The sequence below is a fragment of the Lissotriton helveticus genome, chromosome 7 (genome assembly GCF_964261635.1).
Source record: "Lissotriton helveticus chromosome 7, aLisHel1.1, whole genome shotgun sequence".
Lineage (NCBI taxonomy): Eukaryota > Metazoa > Chordata > Amphibia > Caudata > Salamandridae > Lissotriton > Lissotriton helveticus.
Window position 1 is genome coordinate 421,492,463 of NC_136068.1, and position 17,678 is coordinate 421,510,140.

Genomic DNA, 17,678 nt, shown 5'->3' on the forward strand with positions numbered 1-17,678 from the left:
GTACAGTAATATAAAACAGACTTGGAAGTATGCAAAAATTAAATAATACCAAGGAGGATTGTAAACTAAAGGTGACCCTGTGGGATTGAATCTTAGACAATTATTGGATTGTTTTAGAGCAGTTTATATATAGTTCGATGTATATTGTACTAAGAGAAGGCAAGCATTCCTGCCCTTGTGTCACTTATTTATAAGATTTTGCTGGGGTGCATTGTGCTTCGGTGCAGGTAGGAGGGGACAGGGTAGAACAAGCAGGCTGGTATGGAATGGCGTGGCACAGATCAACTCAACATCTGCCGCAGGCTGGAAGCTCCACCTGACGTGCCCTTTTCCATCTGTGCTTCAGGGCTGTCTGGACCACTGTGCCCTGCTATACCTTAAAGCATTGGAGAGATGTCAAGGGCACATGGAGGCACACACAGGCTCCATGAAGGAGCATAGAGACGAGTCAAGTCAAAGAGACAAGATGAGGTGGGTGAGCAAAAGCTGAACATGAACCTGGAGCACAGCCAACTATGGGGCACGAGCATGCGCAGCCACCTCTGCAGACCCTGTGCAGGTTCATATGTGCTCTCACACGGAACAAGTTCAGCAGAAGGAAAAGGCAGTTATTTGTTCAGGAATTAGCAGCAAGGATTAAAAACAAAGACAGGAAGTGACACGGTCATCTACTTCACAAACCTATGTATGAGGTGATCTTTCAGCTCTTCAGACATTATTTACCTACCTCGATTTAAAATCTTTCTCCAACAGAGACGCTATTACCACGAAGCAGTACCTTCAATTCAATTCAAATTAACTTTATTCTGCACAAGACCACACAAGTTCGACAAACAAATAATACATTTTTAAGGTATTATAAAAGAGATAAAAAATCCTTAAGGAGAAAAAAATCACGATTAAAAATAAATTCTTCTTTGGCCATAACATTTCATATTTGTTTAACATAAAACTATACAAATAATTTCTTCTCCCCAGCCAGTTACTGTAATTCATAACGTTTCCTAATACCCACTGCTGTTTTGATGAAATTTACCACCAACTACATAATTTGTCAATGATTGCAGGTGTCTACCCCCTCAACATTTGTACATGGACAAATGTTTGTTAGCAGGGGTATCACGAATCTTCTCCTCGGTTCTTTATAAAGTGCACAGAAAAGAGTAAAGTGCAGGGTGCTCTAGGTTGTCATATTGTCGCTGGGGCAGAGAGTAAGGTTTTCCATCCACCGAGATTGTTTAGGGTATGCCGCTAAAAAGTGCAAAGTTCCTAAGCGTAATCTTGTTAAAAGAGAACACATCTGACTATTCGTGGTGAAGGATAGGTAAAATTGCTGTTTAGGCATATAAGGGCAACTAGGACCTGGCGCCTCCAATTGCGAATGACGCAAGGTTGCCCAGATGTTATACTCCTCTTTTATTATAACGTTCGCATTTTTAGGAATACTCATCGGGGTGTCAAAGTACTCACCCAACCCAATCTCAAATAACCTACCCACATAAAAGGAAGCCATGGAATCTTTAAAGATTTATTCAAATTAATACAGTCTTTGATAATCTCCCTGGAAAACTGTAACTCTTCAGAGACCCACATTTTGGTCCATAAGAGCAGGCGGGCGGAGCCGATGCGGTCCTCTATATATTCCATTCCCACTTCTTGGTGAGAGAAAGAGGTGGCAGAGCTATTTGGAATCTTCAACAAGCGTTTTATGAACTTGTTTTCCACCACTTGTAGCAAGGGATTTTTTCTGTAGCCCTAGACACCTGCCCCATAAGATGCAACCGACAAGCATTTTGCTTTGAATAAAGTAACACGCTCGGACACTGGCTTATGGCCTAATTTACAGGCAAACCTAAACAGCCCCTCCACTACTCTACTTGCTTGCTGTGCCCTTGCCGTAAGCAAAGAATCCAATTTCATCTCCTTGTTAAACATGTTCCCCAGATATGTAAATGTTTCCACCTTTTCAATAGATTTGCCCCTTACATTAAAACTTCAGGTTTTGGTGTTTTTTGGGCCGCATACCATTATATAAGACTTTAAAAAATTGACCTTCAAGTCTAGAGCCACCATAAAATTCATAAAGGCGTCCAATGAGGTTTGTAAACTATTGGCTGTCAAGGCCATTAGTACAGTGTCATCCGCATACGATAGTAGCATGACTGGGTGACCTTTAATGAACAGCAACTCAATTTTCTTGCCCAATAAAAATGCTTCCAGACCATTTGTATCGATCAGAAAAAGAAATGGAGCTAACATGCCCCCTGGCCGAACTCCTTCGATCGAGGCAATGGGCTTTGTCCTTTCCCCATGTGGGCCTAATCTTCTGGAGACAAATGGTGTTAGCATGAAGTCTTTTACAAGTAGGATCAGTGCATTTTCAAAGCCCATTTCTGTCATTAGCACCCACAATTTCTCCCTGTTGACAGTATAAAATGCGCTGGACAAGTCCATTAAGGCAAGGTGGATGGAACCACCCTTTGCCTTCATGTACTTAGCCATAATCAGGGACAAATTTAGGCATTGCTCTGTTGTTCCCAGCCCCCTTCGGAAACCATACTGAGTTTTCAAGAAAATCCCCTTGTTGATTGCCCAGGTCTCTAATTGGGTGAGGATTACCCTGTCCAGCACCTTGACGGTGGAGTTAATAAGGGAAATAGGCCTATAACAGGCAAGGTCATTTCTGTTCCCTTTTTTAAACACGAGTACAACTATGGACTCTTTCCCGGAGGCTAGGATTGAACCAACCAGCACCGATTTAAAGAAGTTAGTCAGCAGGGGTGCCCAAAGATTTGCATTTAGCTTAAAAAGATCTAGTGGAACTCCATATGGGCATGGTGCCATCTTAGTTATTTCCCTTGCTAAAGCTTCTTCCACCTCCACCTCCGTGAGCGAGGTACTAAGCTCTGCTGCTTGTGCCAAGTCTGCAAGAAGCTTCTCATTCGACCCCAACAGCTCCCTACCACTTGGGTTAAAAATGGACGCGAAATTAGATTCCCAAGCGTCACGCAGAATCATTGAGTCCATGTTTCCCATTTCCTCAGTAAACTGGGGTCGGTTTGATGGAGCAAAAACTTTTACTATCTTTGAGAGCACTAGCTCTCTCCAAATCCTCCAATGCAAGGCACCTCAACTCCTCTTTTCTTTTACTGATGGTGTTTTTATATAAACATCTACCCCTTTTTTATTTATTCTCTATTGCGGGGGATAGATTGGAGAGCAATTTTTAAGTTCTTGTGTTCTCTAGAACATTCTTCATTAAACCATCGGGTCTCGTGGTGCTGCTTGGGCCTAGCTCGGCATGTTAATTTATTTGCTACATTAATGCAGAGCCGTTCAAAATGTTGTATAATCGTTGTTGACGGAGAATCCTGCTGCAGGCAGTCCATGGTCAAATCATGATTTGTTCTAACTATTTCCGCCTCAAATAATGATGGATTTATTTCACCCCTGTTTATTCTCACACCTTTATTGCAGTTATAATCAATCCAGCAACCGTCACCACTTGTGGTCCCAGCTGTTACTTTAAGTGAGACAATGAGTGGGTTGTGGTCACTCTCTATTTTTGGTTCTACATTAAAATCACAAACCAATAAAGAACACTCCCTGGAAATAAACATAAAGGCAATAAAACTTTCCCTACCCCAGCCAACAAAAATGGGGCACTCGTCTGAGAAACTATTAGTGAAACTATCCAAATCTTTCTCGATAATAATAGTATTTAGTGCCTCCCCCTGCTGGGTGTGAATTAAATGCGCCAAAGGCTTTCCGCCTGTATCCAAGAGACCACAAACTCTTTCATTACTATATTCACCGGATGTACAATTCAAATCCCCCACCCACAGAACACAGAAAGGCGGCCACTTCCCGGAAACATTGGCAATTTCCATTTGTAAGGCTTCTATAACATGACAGTTCTTTGGCTCGAAAATGTTATAGTAGCAATTTACAAGTGAAACTCTAACATGCAGCATATTAACAATCATAATCAATTGGAACCAGATGACTCTATGCAGTAAGCTTTTATGGAGCCAAATTTAACTGTAAGTAAGGTTACCAGCTCTTCTTTTGCCCACCCCGATGAGGATGCTGTGGGAAGCACCTCAAAGGCATAATAGCCATCCATCACTATGCTCTCTCTAGCCCAAGTTTTCTGCAAACAAATAACATCAAATTCCCTGATATATTCTAACCAGACCTCATCTGTTAATTTCGAGCGGATACCTGCTACATTCCAGGAGATTAATTTAACTGAAGGTAAAGAGTGGGCCAGACCTGTATACGAAGATATAACTGTTGAGACAGAAGGACTGGCTATAGGTATCCGGATCAGCCTCTCGCCCTGAAGCCTATTTTCAGTGGCTGTATTGACAACCACCGGACAGATTTTCAAGTTACTCAGGTTCTTCTTTACCGAAGGTCCAATGGAATTGATGACAGGGTTTTTAGTGGATTTTGTGTTGCCAAGTGCCTCTTTAGTCACTACTCCCCCTGAATCGACATATGAGGGGCCCTTGCTTTCATTTTCTAGATGCCTGCCGATTGTCTAGTTAGTCACTCAATCTAGGTTAGGTCTGAGAGTACCTCATTGCCATTAGGGTGGTAAATCACAATGCTTCCTCTAAAATTGCCAACTACGTGTGGATTTGATTAATATCTCCTAACATTTTTACAACGCCTACTGATTATTCTTTGTATTCTAGCACCTCTTTTGGTACCTTTTAACACATTTTAACAAACTCATTCACGAAATGGAAATGCTCATCTGTTTCTCTTCGGGATATTTGACCTGTTACATCCCTGATATGTGGAGGTCAGAAATTTGACCATGCATCACTCGGGCATTCTTATCAATTTTTATTTCTATTTTATTTTTATGTTTACTTTTAGTATTTCTTCTTATGCTTCTTTGGTGTGGTTTTCAAATGTTTACCAATTTTTTCACATTTGGTGATGGTTCATTCAATTTTGATTACAATCCTCTCACTCAATATAATCTGTGTGCTTTTCGCAGACTTGAAAAAGCCTCAGGCGAATGGGCCACAAGGGGCAAAACACGTGTGGGCTGCTCTGATGCACCTTGCTAGGTATCATTATATCATCCTGAACGTTCTATTAATGATGGATAGGGGACATTTTCCTTTGTGAATAAAATTTACAATTGCACAAACGTTCTATAATTTACGTCAGGAACACTTTAATGTGATGACATTCACTAACATGGTAGCTGTAAGGGGAGGATGCACTCATCTCTTTTACAGAATTCTTCATATTGAAGCAAAGTAGGGTCCTAACCTCAAGAGCGACCCACCCCACAGCAAAAAGGACATTGCACACTACAGGGAGTGAGATCTGGAACTCGCACCACTTTCACTCATCGGTCGGTAGGGTGTCCTCTAAAATAACTGCTCTGTTACAAGAAGGGGGACAGAAACAGCTGTGCCTGTTATAGGCCAATCTCCCTTCTTGATTCATCAATAAAAATTCTGGGACGTATAGTGTTGGCAAGACTCCAAAGCTGGGCGGAGGAAAATGAAATTATGAGTGATTTGCAATTTGGTTTTCAAAAAGGGATTGGCACAATCGAGCAAGGCCTACATTTAATGTTACTGCAGCATAAATATATAAGGATAAAGTCGGAACGCTTGTATTTTACTTTTGTAGATCTTTCATCTGCGTTCGACTGCGTATCACACACTAAATTGTGGGCAATAATTAAAGGATTGGGTGTGGACAATACCATAATCTGTTTTTTGAGGGATCTTTATAGTGGAGCCACAGCTTCTGTCCGCTACGGTAGGGGGGGCGAATGCTCCAGACAATTCAGCGTGGGCCGGGGAGTGCGGCAAGGTTGCGTACTAGCACCTTTTTTATTTCTTCTTTACATCAACGGGCTTGAGCATCACCTGCTGCATGAGTGCGGAGATATGCCCAGGGTGGGGAGGAGGGCAATCCCTGCACTCATGTATGCAGATGATGCCGTACTCATGGCACGCACTCCTCGGGCTCTGCAAAAACTAGTAGTTAGTTTCGAGAATTTTATGCTGAATCTAGACTTACGAGTAAACTGTAGCAAAACTTTTACAATGAACTGTGGTCCAAAATCAGGTAAACCCATGAAACGGATGTTTTTAAACAATGTGCCGCTAGATAATACCCCAACCTTTTCTTATCTGGGTATTTTATTCCATGAGTCAGGTTTTTGGACAAGCGCAATTAAGGCTAGAACCCTTTTATTTATGAAAACGATCATGGCTTTAAAGAATTTTGTTAGAAAACTGGGCATGAAGCCGATAAAAGAAATGCTGACTATATATAGAGCAACATGTATATCTGTGGCTATCTATGGCTCAGGCTTGTGGGGGTACGCAAATGTTGATCCAATCCAGGTGGTGGAAAATAAATTTTTGAGGGAAGTCCTTGCAGTCCCACAGTGTGCAGCAACATTTAACTGTCACGTAGAACTTGGCCAACCTTACATAACAGACATTATCAAAATTCAACCTATCCTATTGTGGCACAGGGTATGGACTACAAATGAATGCGTTATGAACCGGGCCCTGTTACAGGACATCCTCAGTTTGGATCACGTGGACAGAGTGGAATGGTTGGGATATGTAAAGTGTTCTGTCTGAGATTGGATACTACTCTTACTATTTGGATCCATCTTCAATGGGTAGAATTCCTAGGAAGACACTAAAAACCCTCTGCCTGGACCATCTTGAGGCTAAGAGGAAGAGAGCTGAAACCCTGAAACATTCAGTACATTCCCACCTTTCTATTCTTTGTGAGACTAACTCTGTACAGCCATATTTATCCTTGCCCATGTCAAACTATGATCGCTTTCTTTTAGCTCGTTTTAGATTTTGTATGTTTTTTAGATTGGTGTCCTTCCCTAGCATGAACTCATGGAACCGTATGTTGCCCACTTGTCCATGTGATGGTATGTCAAATTAATCAGATATCCATATCCTCTTTTTCTGCAGATTTTATGGTGCCTCTCGTAGAAAAATTATCGTCCCTTTTTTAAAAGAAATGAATTTAACCAGATGCCGCCCAGCTTTTTTAGAAGTACAGAGAATGGATACGGTTTTAATTGTAACTGTGGTTTTAAATTTTTTAAAGAGTGTTTTTAAATCACGAAAACAAATGATAACTGAAATGGTTTAAATTTTACCTCACGGGATAACTGTCTATTTGATCTCCCTCTCTGAACTAAAAATTATGAGTTGTAATTATTGTAATTTGTCTGTATGTTTGTTACTTTTATGGTTATTTGTTTTTAACCGAATAAAGTTCTTTGAAACTGAAACTGAACTGCTCTGTTAAGACTGGACATTTCTCCAAAGGAAAGCATTTCATAGGAAACTATGGGAATGTTTGCTTATCGATTTCTCTCCATTCATGTGTCATGATGCAACAATCAACACTATCCCTAAGCCAAAGATTCTGGCTCCAGTAGAAATCTTCATCCCCTATTCCAGCAGCAGACATCTCAAAACCTAAATTGTCTCTCAAGTGTTGTAAGAAATCAATAAGTTAAGAACCCTCCATGAAGCAACTCCTTACTTCATCATTGTCAGTGTCTCCAATAGGCTCATTACTTGTCTCCAGCCTGGGGTCTCAGATGGAAGCAGGCCGTAATTTGATAGAAAAGTAGCCTCAACTGCTACTTCAAGTAACTGCTGGAGAGTTTCTAGTGTGGTAATTTCAGTGGAGGGGTGAAGGAGCAAAGATTCGCACGTAATGCGACTTGCTCGTATTCAGTCTTCTCGACATAACGTTAATGTACTAATCAACATGTTTGTTTTATTAATATTGCATTTCACAGAACATTGGGTATCTAGAAGAAGCTTGCATATGTGTTTCTAGTAACGATAATCCGCTTGCACTAAAAATGGCCGCTGCTAAGCGGGATTTCTTACTGCGCATGCGTCAGTCAAACTCACGTGACATGACGTACTCTTTGCTTTGGAGGGAACCTTTTGCTTCTGCGCATTAGAACTAAGATGGCTGCTCTGTGTTACAGCATGCATGAAGCTTGCACTGCTGCTTTTGCTAAGCTGTTCGTTTTGCCTAATTTCTAATGCAATAGTTGAAATAAAGTAATGGGAATAGAGTAGAGAAAAGTGGTATACAGTACATTCATTTATTCTGTGTTCTAAAACTGTTTCTTTCTATTTTTTCATGTAACGTAATCTTGGGCCTGGGAGATGCTATTACTCCGTCTTGAAAACCCACATCGTGCATTTCTAACTCTAAAGAGAACTGAAGTCTTCCAACCTTGAAGCAATGCCAAGCTACCGCGCACTGGAAGATGCACATGGGAAAGCGAACTTTTGAACACAGACGGAAGAAAACTTGTTAATATGTTATAACAATGTATTTGTTAATAGAACATTCATTGTCTGGTGGAATAAAACATACGTGGGAAAATAGATTGATGGGCAGGAACGCAAACAATAATATTCATTTTAAAAAGATTCATTTGGTATGGTGTGATGACCTTTCCTCATTCTTTTGTCCAATCAAAATTGGGGATCCTTACACTTGCAACATTGGGGGGTGGTACACTGACCTGAAAAATAGTATAACTAGGGTAGGCTTAGCTAGTTATTTTGTCCGACTTGTCTCAATAGGTGATCGGGAGCAGAGGTGCTGGCGGAGCTCTCTGTCAGAAGGTTCGAAACCCAGATCGGGGTTTGAGAGCTGAAGTGCTGGTGAAGCACTTTGTCTAAGAGATCGATAACTCTTACTGGGTTCTGGGTGTTAGCTGCAGAGAGGGAGTAACGCAGGCGTTGCAACTTTAACTGCGGGTGCCGGTCTTAGCCTGTGGTGGTCCTGTCCTGATCCAATTTGGTTTTACCTGTCCTGATTCTGATCTGCACCTGCTTGCCTTTATGGTGCCTGCACTTTCGGCGTTCTGTCCTTTAAACTGACCCGTGGCCAGGGTTAGTTCTTCACACTATTCTAGGTAAATATTCAATGTGGGTATGTCATTGTTCGGTTTCCTTCTCTCTTCCCACCCTAATGTTAAATGATAAAGGTTTTGCATATTGTCGTATGTCATTGTACTGATTCCTTCTCTCTTCCCACCCTAATGCCAAAAGAGTAAAGACTGCCTTATAAAATCTATACATATTTTTATTCTAATCGTTATCTTCCTAATTGAGAATTTTCTATTGCTTAATGCTAGGATTAAGACATTTAAAGAATTTTAGATAAAGAATTTAAACATTTCCCGAGTTAGTGGTTATTATATGAGTGCAAATGTTATTTTCCTATTATTCTAACCCATGATCCCTTAGGACTTTAGGTACCGACTACAATGATTGGTAAGTCAATGGTATAGGTCCTAAATGGAATTTATAAATCACTGATTAGAGTAAAAGTGCACAGGTTACCTGGTTAGACTCACATACAAGTTTATGTTGTTTTATGGGCCGAGGTGACGATGGTAAGACGAGTTGAGTGACCTGCGCGCTCTATCAGGGATCCACGATACTGGTATCAGTGAGCAATGTGCTCACTCCCAACTGTATATCTTCAATCTCACTAGCTACAGCAACTGGCAGTAAATTCTAAGATTACTAATGCAGTGAGATAGCACAGCCCACTAAATGGTGCAAAATCCACCATCTTTAAATCACTGAGATGTGAAAAAAAGGAAATATAATGGTCTCTGCCTCACTGATTAGAGTAAAAGTGCACAGGTTACCTGGTTAGACTCACATACAAGTTTATGTTGTTTTATGAGCCCAGGTGAATATGGAAAGACGAGTTGGGTGACCTGCGCGCTCTATCAGGTATCCACGATACTGGTATCAGTGAGCAATGTGCTCACTCCCAACTGATCTCACTAGCTACAGCAACTGGCAGTAAATTCTAAGATTGCTAACGCAGTGAGATAGCACAGCCCACTAAATGGTGCAAAATACGCCATCTTTAAAGCACTGAGATGTGAAAAAATGGAAATATAATGGGCTCTGCCTCGCTAATGATTGCAATAAATATGTTTTTTAAACATATTTTATTATGTTTTACAGTTGTCATGAGGTAAACATTAAAGTTCAATTATTCATTCTGTAACATTCCCATTATGAATCCCCAATGTATTAACTCTTACTTGTGTTATCTTTCAATAACATGCCATGCAAATAAAACAGTTAACTTTCAACCCTGACCCAGTTTCCCTCCCCAAGTTTTTGATACCTACCATAAGCTAAGGATTAATATGATGTTCTATCCTCTAGCTATAGTGTTATCCCAACTGTGCTATCTCCTACCCTGTTGTTCAAAGCATTAATTGTGCTCGGGCAAGTACAAGTTAGCTTGGGTTCCTTCCCTGACGGAATTCTGTTGCTCCGGATTCCTCCAAAGAGACGGTCCCACTGGAGAGGATTCTCCTAATATAGGTTCCAGGTCTTTTTCATTATCCACCAATGCTTCCCATGCTCTGGCCCTCTCTAATGATCCAATCCCTGACGGTCATTTCTAAGGGGCATCCTTTCATCACATCCCGAACATTATTCCAATTCCCTATCAGGGTCAGGTCTTGAAAACTGCTAGTGACTCATGTTTTGGAGTTGTGGGGGATTAGGGACAGGAGACAGCGTGCTGGAGCACATGGAACTGGTGTAGGAAAGTGGGTTTCTGTTGCAGTAACCCCCCACTTTTTGCCAAGACTACTGATGCACTTTTACTTGGTGTGCCCTGGGTCCCTGCCACTCAGGTTCCCAGGGCCTGTGTTCTTTCCCCAAAACTAAACCCAATTGGCACCTCTGGCCACAGGTCAGCCCCTGGTAAATGGTACCACAGGTACCCAGGGCACTGTGACCAGGGAAGGACTCTAAGGGCTGCGGCACTTATTGTGCCACCCTTAGAGGTCCTGAACCACTACACACACGCACTGCCTGTTTTGGTGCAGAACCAAGTGAAGAGTCGACATAGCACACATCCCTGTGTGCCATGCCAACAACCCACTGCCCTGGCATAGATCAGTCACCCCTCTAGTTGGGTGCACTATACCAGTGGTGAGGGTACAGCTGCATGAGCCCTGTACCCCTACAGTATATAAGTCCATTCTTAGACACTGTAAGAGCAGTGCTGCCATTAAGAGTATATGATGATGGGAGTTTGTCATTACAAACTGCACAGCACCATAATCGCTACACTGAAAACTGAGAAGTTGGTATCACACTTTTCCCTCAGCACATTAAACCCACACTGACGCCAGTGTGGGATTTAATTAAAAATGCACAAATAGGGCATCTCAGAGATGCCCCCTGAAAACAAACCAACCTCTAGTGTCCTGACTGAGTGGCTGCTTAGGCTGCCATCAACAGACATGTTTCTGGACCTCTGGGTCGAGAGCCTGCTGCACTTGGGGGCCTGAAACAATGCACATCCTGGGACGAGGTGCCAGGTCTCTTCCACAAGGATGGGTAGGGTTCACGAAGGGGAAGCTTCAAAGGCATGCCGCCTTTGTGAGCTTTCCAGACTACTTGCTGCTTGCAGCAACTGGTCCACACTGGTTCTGCCCCCACTTTGGGGGGAGAACCTGTAGGTAAACAAGTGAGGGAGAGAGATGTGCCCACCTCTGCCAGCTATACCACTCAGGTGGGGGAGGCAAGGTGAAGCACAACTACGAGTCCCCACCATCTTGAGTATGGGGGACCCAACCATCCAGGGAAAGGCTCATGCCCCCTCCCACTGGAGGGTGGCACAATAGGGGATGTACCCACCCCAGAGAAGGAACCCATTGGTCCCTGCCCTCTACCTACCTGTAACACCCCTAAATATAGCATTTAAGGGGCACCCTGAACCTTGCTTTCTCTGATCCACAAAATACAAGAAAGAAGATAAGAAGAAGGACCGAAGAGCCGTGCAGAGCTAACAAGAGGACGATGCCCACTGACTTGGCCCCATCTCTACAGGCCTGTCTCCCCTCGAACCTGCTCCTGTGAAACCCTGGTGTGACCCTGCAGCCAGCAACCTCAAAATCCCTGGAGGGCCTGCCTGCCTTCACTTAAAAAGACTGTGTCTCCTGAGGACAGCGGACCTGTTCAACTTGCAACTTCTGGCAGCAGCCGCAGACCGCAAATACAACCCTCTCTGCACCCGCCGAGCTCGAGTGGAAAAACACAACTAGGAGGTCTCCCCGGTGATTGTGACCCAAGATCTGGCGATCCAAGACCAGCCTCAAGACCCCAGCCGACGCCTGCAGCCTCAATCCAGAGGACCCCCCTCTAGAGTGACCAAGAGTGGGTAAGACTTTCTGACGCCAAAAGGCACCCTGCACCCAATGACCCACAGCCTTGTGTGCCACAACCAACGGTGCCTAGCCAACCCAAGACATCCCAACTTACCCCTCGAAGTGGTGGTCGCACCCATAAGGTCTTCATCCCCGAGCCTGCAGTGTTTCTTTCGACTGAAGTCTCTCCATTAAAAACAACAGGGCACCCGACCTCAAAACAGCACCCTGCACCCGGCCGCCCTAGTGCCGCTGAGAGGGCACCTTTAGTGCTACTTTGTTTCCCTATTTTCCCTAACCTAAAATACAGGAGATTTGCTCCCACAACCCAGTGGCCTGCTTGCCAGCAGCCACCAACCGGTGATCCCCTATCCTCCATAGGATAACATTGAGTCTCAACACTGCACCCGGCGGCCCTAGCACCGCTGAGGGTGTAACAAAAGTGCATAACTGACCCTGGGGGACCCCTGAGTCTAACCCCAGAACCTTACCTCCCACAGTCGATAACTTACCTTTGAACTGATAACCTGTTTTTCCTCCATTGAATAACATTGACAATTTTCTTCCAAAAAGTTTCCAAGTGTAGAGTTTTGAAATCTAAAAATATTCTTTAAAAATCGCACAAATTTACTAAAATGTATTTACTTACCTGTTTGCAGGAAAGGTCCCAGTGCTGAAACTGGGTATCCAGCACTGAGTTGGAAAAATAACGTAAAAAGTAACTTACCTGTAATTTACTAAAAAAGCCTATTCATTTCAATGTGCTGTATTTGCTAAGTAGTGCGACCTTCTGCATCCCCTGTAAATTAAACAAAGTAAAATTCCTATTGCATTTTCAAACTGTTCTACATTCAGAAACTTATTACTGTAATGTTTCAGGCTTGCTTGGTTCTAAAAATAAAACAACAGTATATTTTATATACCAAAACAATTGGCCTAGAGTTTTGTTCTTGGGTGTGTGAGTTCATTTGCTGAATGAGTGTGTACATCTAATGCTTAAACCTGTACTCTGATACTGCCTTACTGCTCAACCACTCTACCACAAATAGAGAGCAAGGTTCTATCTAACTTTAACCTCTGCCTACCTCTGGGGTCACCTGGACACTTTGCACACTATACCTCATTTTGGTGTGTTATATATAGAGCCAGTTTCCTACAACTGGGCATTCTATGACTGCCTCAATTATGTTAGTGATTTCATTCCTGTAGTTCTTTAGCTCCGGGCATGTCCAGAGCATGTGGAAGAGTTCTGCCCCCACTTCACAGCATCTTGGTCATCCTGTGTCTTACCTGTGTAAGAATTTGTTAATTTGTCCAGGTGTGAGGTATGCGCTGCGTAGTATGAAGAAATTAATTATTAATTATTTGGAAATGTGTATTTCTTGAGATCTTAGGGGGCCCGGTCAGTATATTTTCCCAAGCTTTGTCTTCCAGGGAGATAGTAAGGTCCTCAGCCCATCTAGCTCGGAGAACTCTAAGTGGTTGAAGAGTGTCCCTATCCAGAGCCCTATAGAGGCATGTAGTCACCTTGATTCTACCCCTGCAGTACCAATGTAGCTACAGGAAGCATGGTGTGGCGGTTCAGACATTCCTGCTCCCCAGTGTGAGTGGATCGCCACCACTACTCCTGCTTGCAATAAGAAGTGACTGTGACGAAGTTAAATCACTCTCTGAAGTATTCAAATTGGAGGAGTGGCCCCTCTCTATACAGGTCTCTATTATTGTCCCCCCCATGGTAGTATTTGTAATATTGTTACGGGGAGATCAGGTGAGTAGGTACCCGTATTTGATTCTTTTGGAGGCAGCGTCTCCAACAGCACTGTATCACTTGTACATCACCAGTGTCATCTAGTGAAGCTCTGCCTACTCTTAGCAACAACTCCTATAGTACATGCAAGTCTGGTGTAAGCGGACCCACTTCGAGGCCTGCGATTGCAGATCTGCCGCCCAGCGGGCCAACCACAGTGATTGGGCAGTCAGGTAATATCTCCGGAAGTCGGGGACTGCCAGGCACCCCTCCGCAGTCGGATGCTGCATAGTTTACAGGTCAACCCATCTACGGCCCGTGCCCCTCAGGAAATTCGATACTAATAAATACAACTCATTATGCCACCTTGGGGGTATCCATATTGGAAGCACTGTGAAAAAATACAGTCATTGTGGTAGTGCCACCATTTTTAAAAGCGCCACCCTCGCGCGAATTAAAGCAGAAGGCCTTTCCAAAACTCCTTGCTGGTCTTCAAAGAACATATGGCTGCCCCCAGGTTACCCTGATATATGTCAGAGCGGGAGTTGTATATTCTCCAACCTGGTTATTCCAGGCATTTGGGTTCCCATTGAAGGGTATCCAGGTCAGCAGGGAGGTCTCTGTCACTTGTTTAGCAGGAAAAGTCTGGATTTTTGCCAGTTAATTTTTAATCCAACATTTACCCAAATTCTGCCATCAGTGCCTTAGCACCAGGTAAGTATTCTCCTATGTTCCCCAAAGAACAGCAGCAGGTAATCAGCGTACAGGGCAATGTTATATAAACTGTTCCCAAGTTATATCCCCGGGACTTTTGAGTCCGTCCGGGATAGGCAACCCAGCAGTTCCATAGCCAGGGCAAACAACAGCGTGGAGAAGAGACATCCTTTTCACGTGCCTTACTCCACTCTGCCCTGCTCTGAGATGGTCCGGCCCATACTTATCCACGCCAATGGTCTTGTATAGAGCATTCTGACCCATTTTGAGAAACTTTGCCCCAGTCGCATTCTATTCATGACCTCATACAGGAACTCCCATTGAGGAATGTTGAAGGTATTTTCCATATCCGCAGCAAAGACTAGCCCCTCCACCCCATCCTGTCGCACCCCTCCATAAGTGCCATAAGGCGCAGCATATTGAGCGCCGTATTCCACCCTGGGATGAATCCCGTCAGATCCGGGTGTATGAGGTCAGTCATTAATGGTTGGAACCTGGTTGCTTGTATTTTTTGGAGTATCTTAAAGTCTAGGTTAAGCATGGATAGTAGCCTGTACACCCCACACTCCAATGGGGATTGATCTGGATTGAGGAGAGGGACTATCAGCGCCTCCCAGGTGGTGTTGGGGAGTTGACCTTCCTCCATAGCCGCTCCACACAAGTCTACTAACGTGGGTGCCAATTCTTCTGCGTAGGTAGCGTAAAACTATTTGGTATCCCATCTGTACCAGGTGTTTTACCTATATGAAGTCCCTTAATAGCTACTCTTACCTCCAATTTGTCTATAGGGGCCCCTAACACATCCGCCTCCTCTACCCCTAGTGTGGGAAGTGGAAAAACAGCTTGACATTCCCTGATAATTCCCTCTTCCTGTCTCAGTTGGCTGCTATAGACGTTGGTGTAGAACCCCTAGAAATCTCTGATTTACCTTCTCTTGCTGATATCGTATACATCCCTTGCTGTCCCCAATTTCAAGTATTGGGGAACCCTCTGACCAACCAAGCCAGTAAGGATCCCATTCTATCCCGCTCTGTGTGGGTGTTCTCCATATATTTCTTATAGTCAAAGCCCTGTAATCTTTATGTTTGTTTGGCCACTTCCTCGTTGGCATCTAAAAGGGCCTGGCCCAACTCAGAATCTCCTGGTCTTTGTGTTTCTAATATAGGGAGTACCTGGTCTGCAGTTTCTAGGTCTGGTTCGAGTGTACACCAAACTCCCTTAGAAGCTGCTAAGCAACCGCCCCTAAGCACTACGTTAAAGACATCCTATTCAGTCAGCCTAGATGAAGTCATGTTATGATGCCAATAAATATATTTGTAATTTTTACAGTGTCACTTTTGGCTGCTCTGCAAGTCAGTATTGGCTATATGGCATAATTGTCCCATCTGCCCAGCAAGACAGTTAAAGATTGAAACTGCTAGAGCTAGTCTCAGAAGGAAAGAAAATATTTAATAAAGAAATACATGGATACACAATACCTGTATGCCAAGAAGCTAAACGGTACTGTTCATTTCAGTAAAAAGAACCAGTGCATTTAGAAAGTGACCTATTTTAGTGCTTCTGAATATTAGCTACCATATTGGAGGAAGTTTTTAAAGCGGGCTAGGTAAACCATGTCTGTGGAGCTGAAAGATCATTTCATATGCAAGGAATGTATGAGGAAAATGAAAGAGGAGGTAATGTGTCTGTGCTTTTTATAGTACGTTCTCATATATTTATGCATTGCCCAGTGTTTTAAGTTCACAGCAAAGAATTCTAGAACCTTTATTTTCAGTGCTATGCTATGTCTTGTCAAACTTCTATCAACCTAATGGTAACTATTTACTTTTTAGATTTAGCATTCAGCCTGGGCCGATAAACTATGCTTTAGACATAGTTGCTTTAATAATTTAGTGTGCCCAAATGAACTTTATTTAAACTGAACTGAACATATGAACTATCTTGGCACAGTCTTTAAACAAAGCAAAGCCCCTTAAAATCACAGTGTAATTTTACCTTCAACCTGGTTCTTCAGACGGAAGAGGGTCCTGGTGGTTCTGTTCTTCAACTGGCAGTAGTAACAGCCTTTATCTTTTTTGGTAAGGTTCTTAATCACAAGGCTAGTTCTTTTCAGTATACATTTGGATCCATTGTTTATGGTCTTTAGGACCCCATCATGGATTTTCCTCCTTGTTGGACTTTCCTCAAATGAGATAGATGAATTTTTACTGCAACCATGTTGAACTCTGCTTCCACTAAATCCAGCTATGTATTGTTCACCTGTGTAGGAAAAGAACACAATGTCTGACAATGTGTGCTTGATGGAATTGTTGTAACGTTTTGTCAAAATATGCGAAATTATTTTTGATAATTAGTATTTTAAATGATGCAAAGAGTTGTAACCAATCAACCAATGACGTTGCACCTGAAACTATTTACCAAGGTCAATTTGAAGTTTGAATAATGCTATGAATAGTTAAGCCACAATTTTGCATGGTGGGCCGTTATTTTAAAATGTATGCAGTTTCTGGTGTCATGTGCAACTTGCTCCTGCTCATTCACCGTTCCAATAAGTATCCCACTGCAAAGCCATCTCTATTTTCTTCCAAGGAGCATCAGGTGAATAACGTAAATGTATTAGCATTATACAGAATTGTTAGAAAGTGAATAGTTGAGAAACTAAAGCCCACTTCACACACTAAAGATCCCCTCCCTTCAAACATAGTGTATAATCTAAACCACATCATTGCCCCATGTTGGATTAAAATCATCAATACTTCTCCCGCCTCGGGTTGTGTACCGGATTCCTTCCAAGTAGGTCAAATCAGACCCATTCTCAAAAATCCCAGGGCAGTCCCAAATGATCTCAACAACCTCAGACCTATCTCCAACCTCCCGTTCCCAGCCAAAACTATGAAAAAATGCATCTTACAACTCAACCTACATATATGGGAATTCAACCTACATGACTCCTTCCAATCAGGG

At 42.9% G+C, this 17,678-nt stretch overlaps 1 protein-coding gene across 6 annotated transcripts in view; it reads right to left on the reverse strand.

Moving 5' to 3' along the window:
- LOC144766801 (uncharacterized) overlaps positions 1 to 17,678 on the reverse strand; it is a 1,464,990-nt gene that overhangs the window by 922,281 nt on the left and 525,031 nt on the right. For all 6 annotated transcript variants that reach the window (XM_078650533.1, XM_078650530.1, XM_078650529.1 and 3 more), the window contains one exon: positions 16,710 to 16,973. In XM_078650533.1, the coding sequence (XP_078506659.1) occupies positions 16,710 to 16,973 (264 nt within the window). The remainder of the gene's footprint in view (positions 1 to 16,709; positions 16,974 to 17,678) is intronic.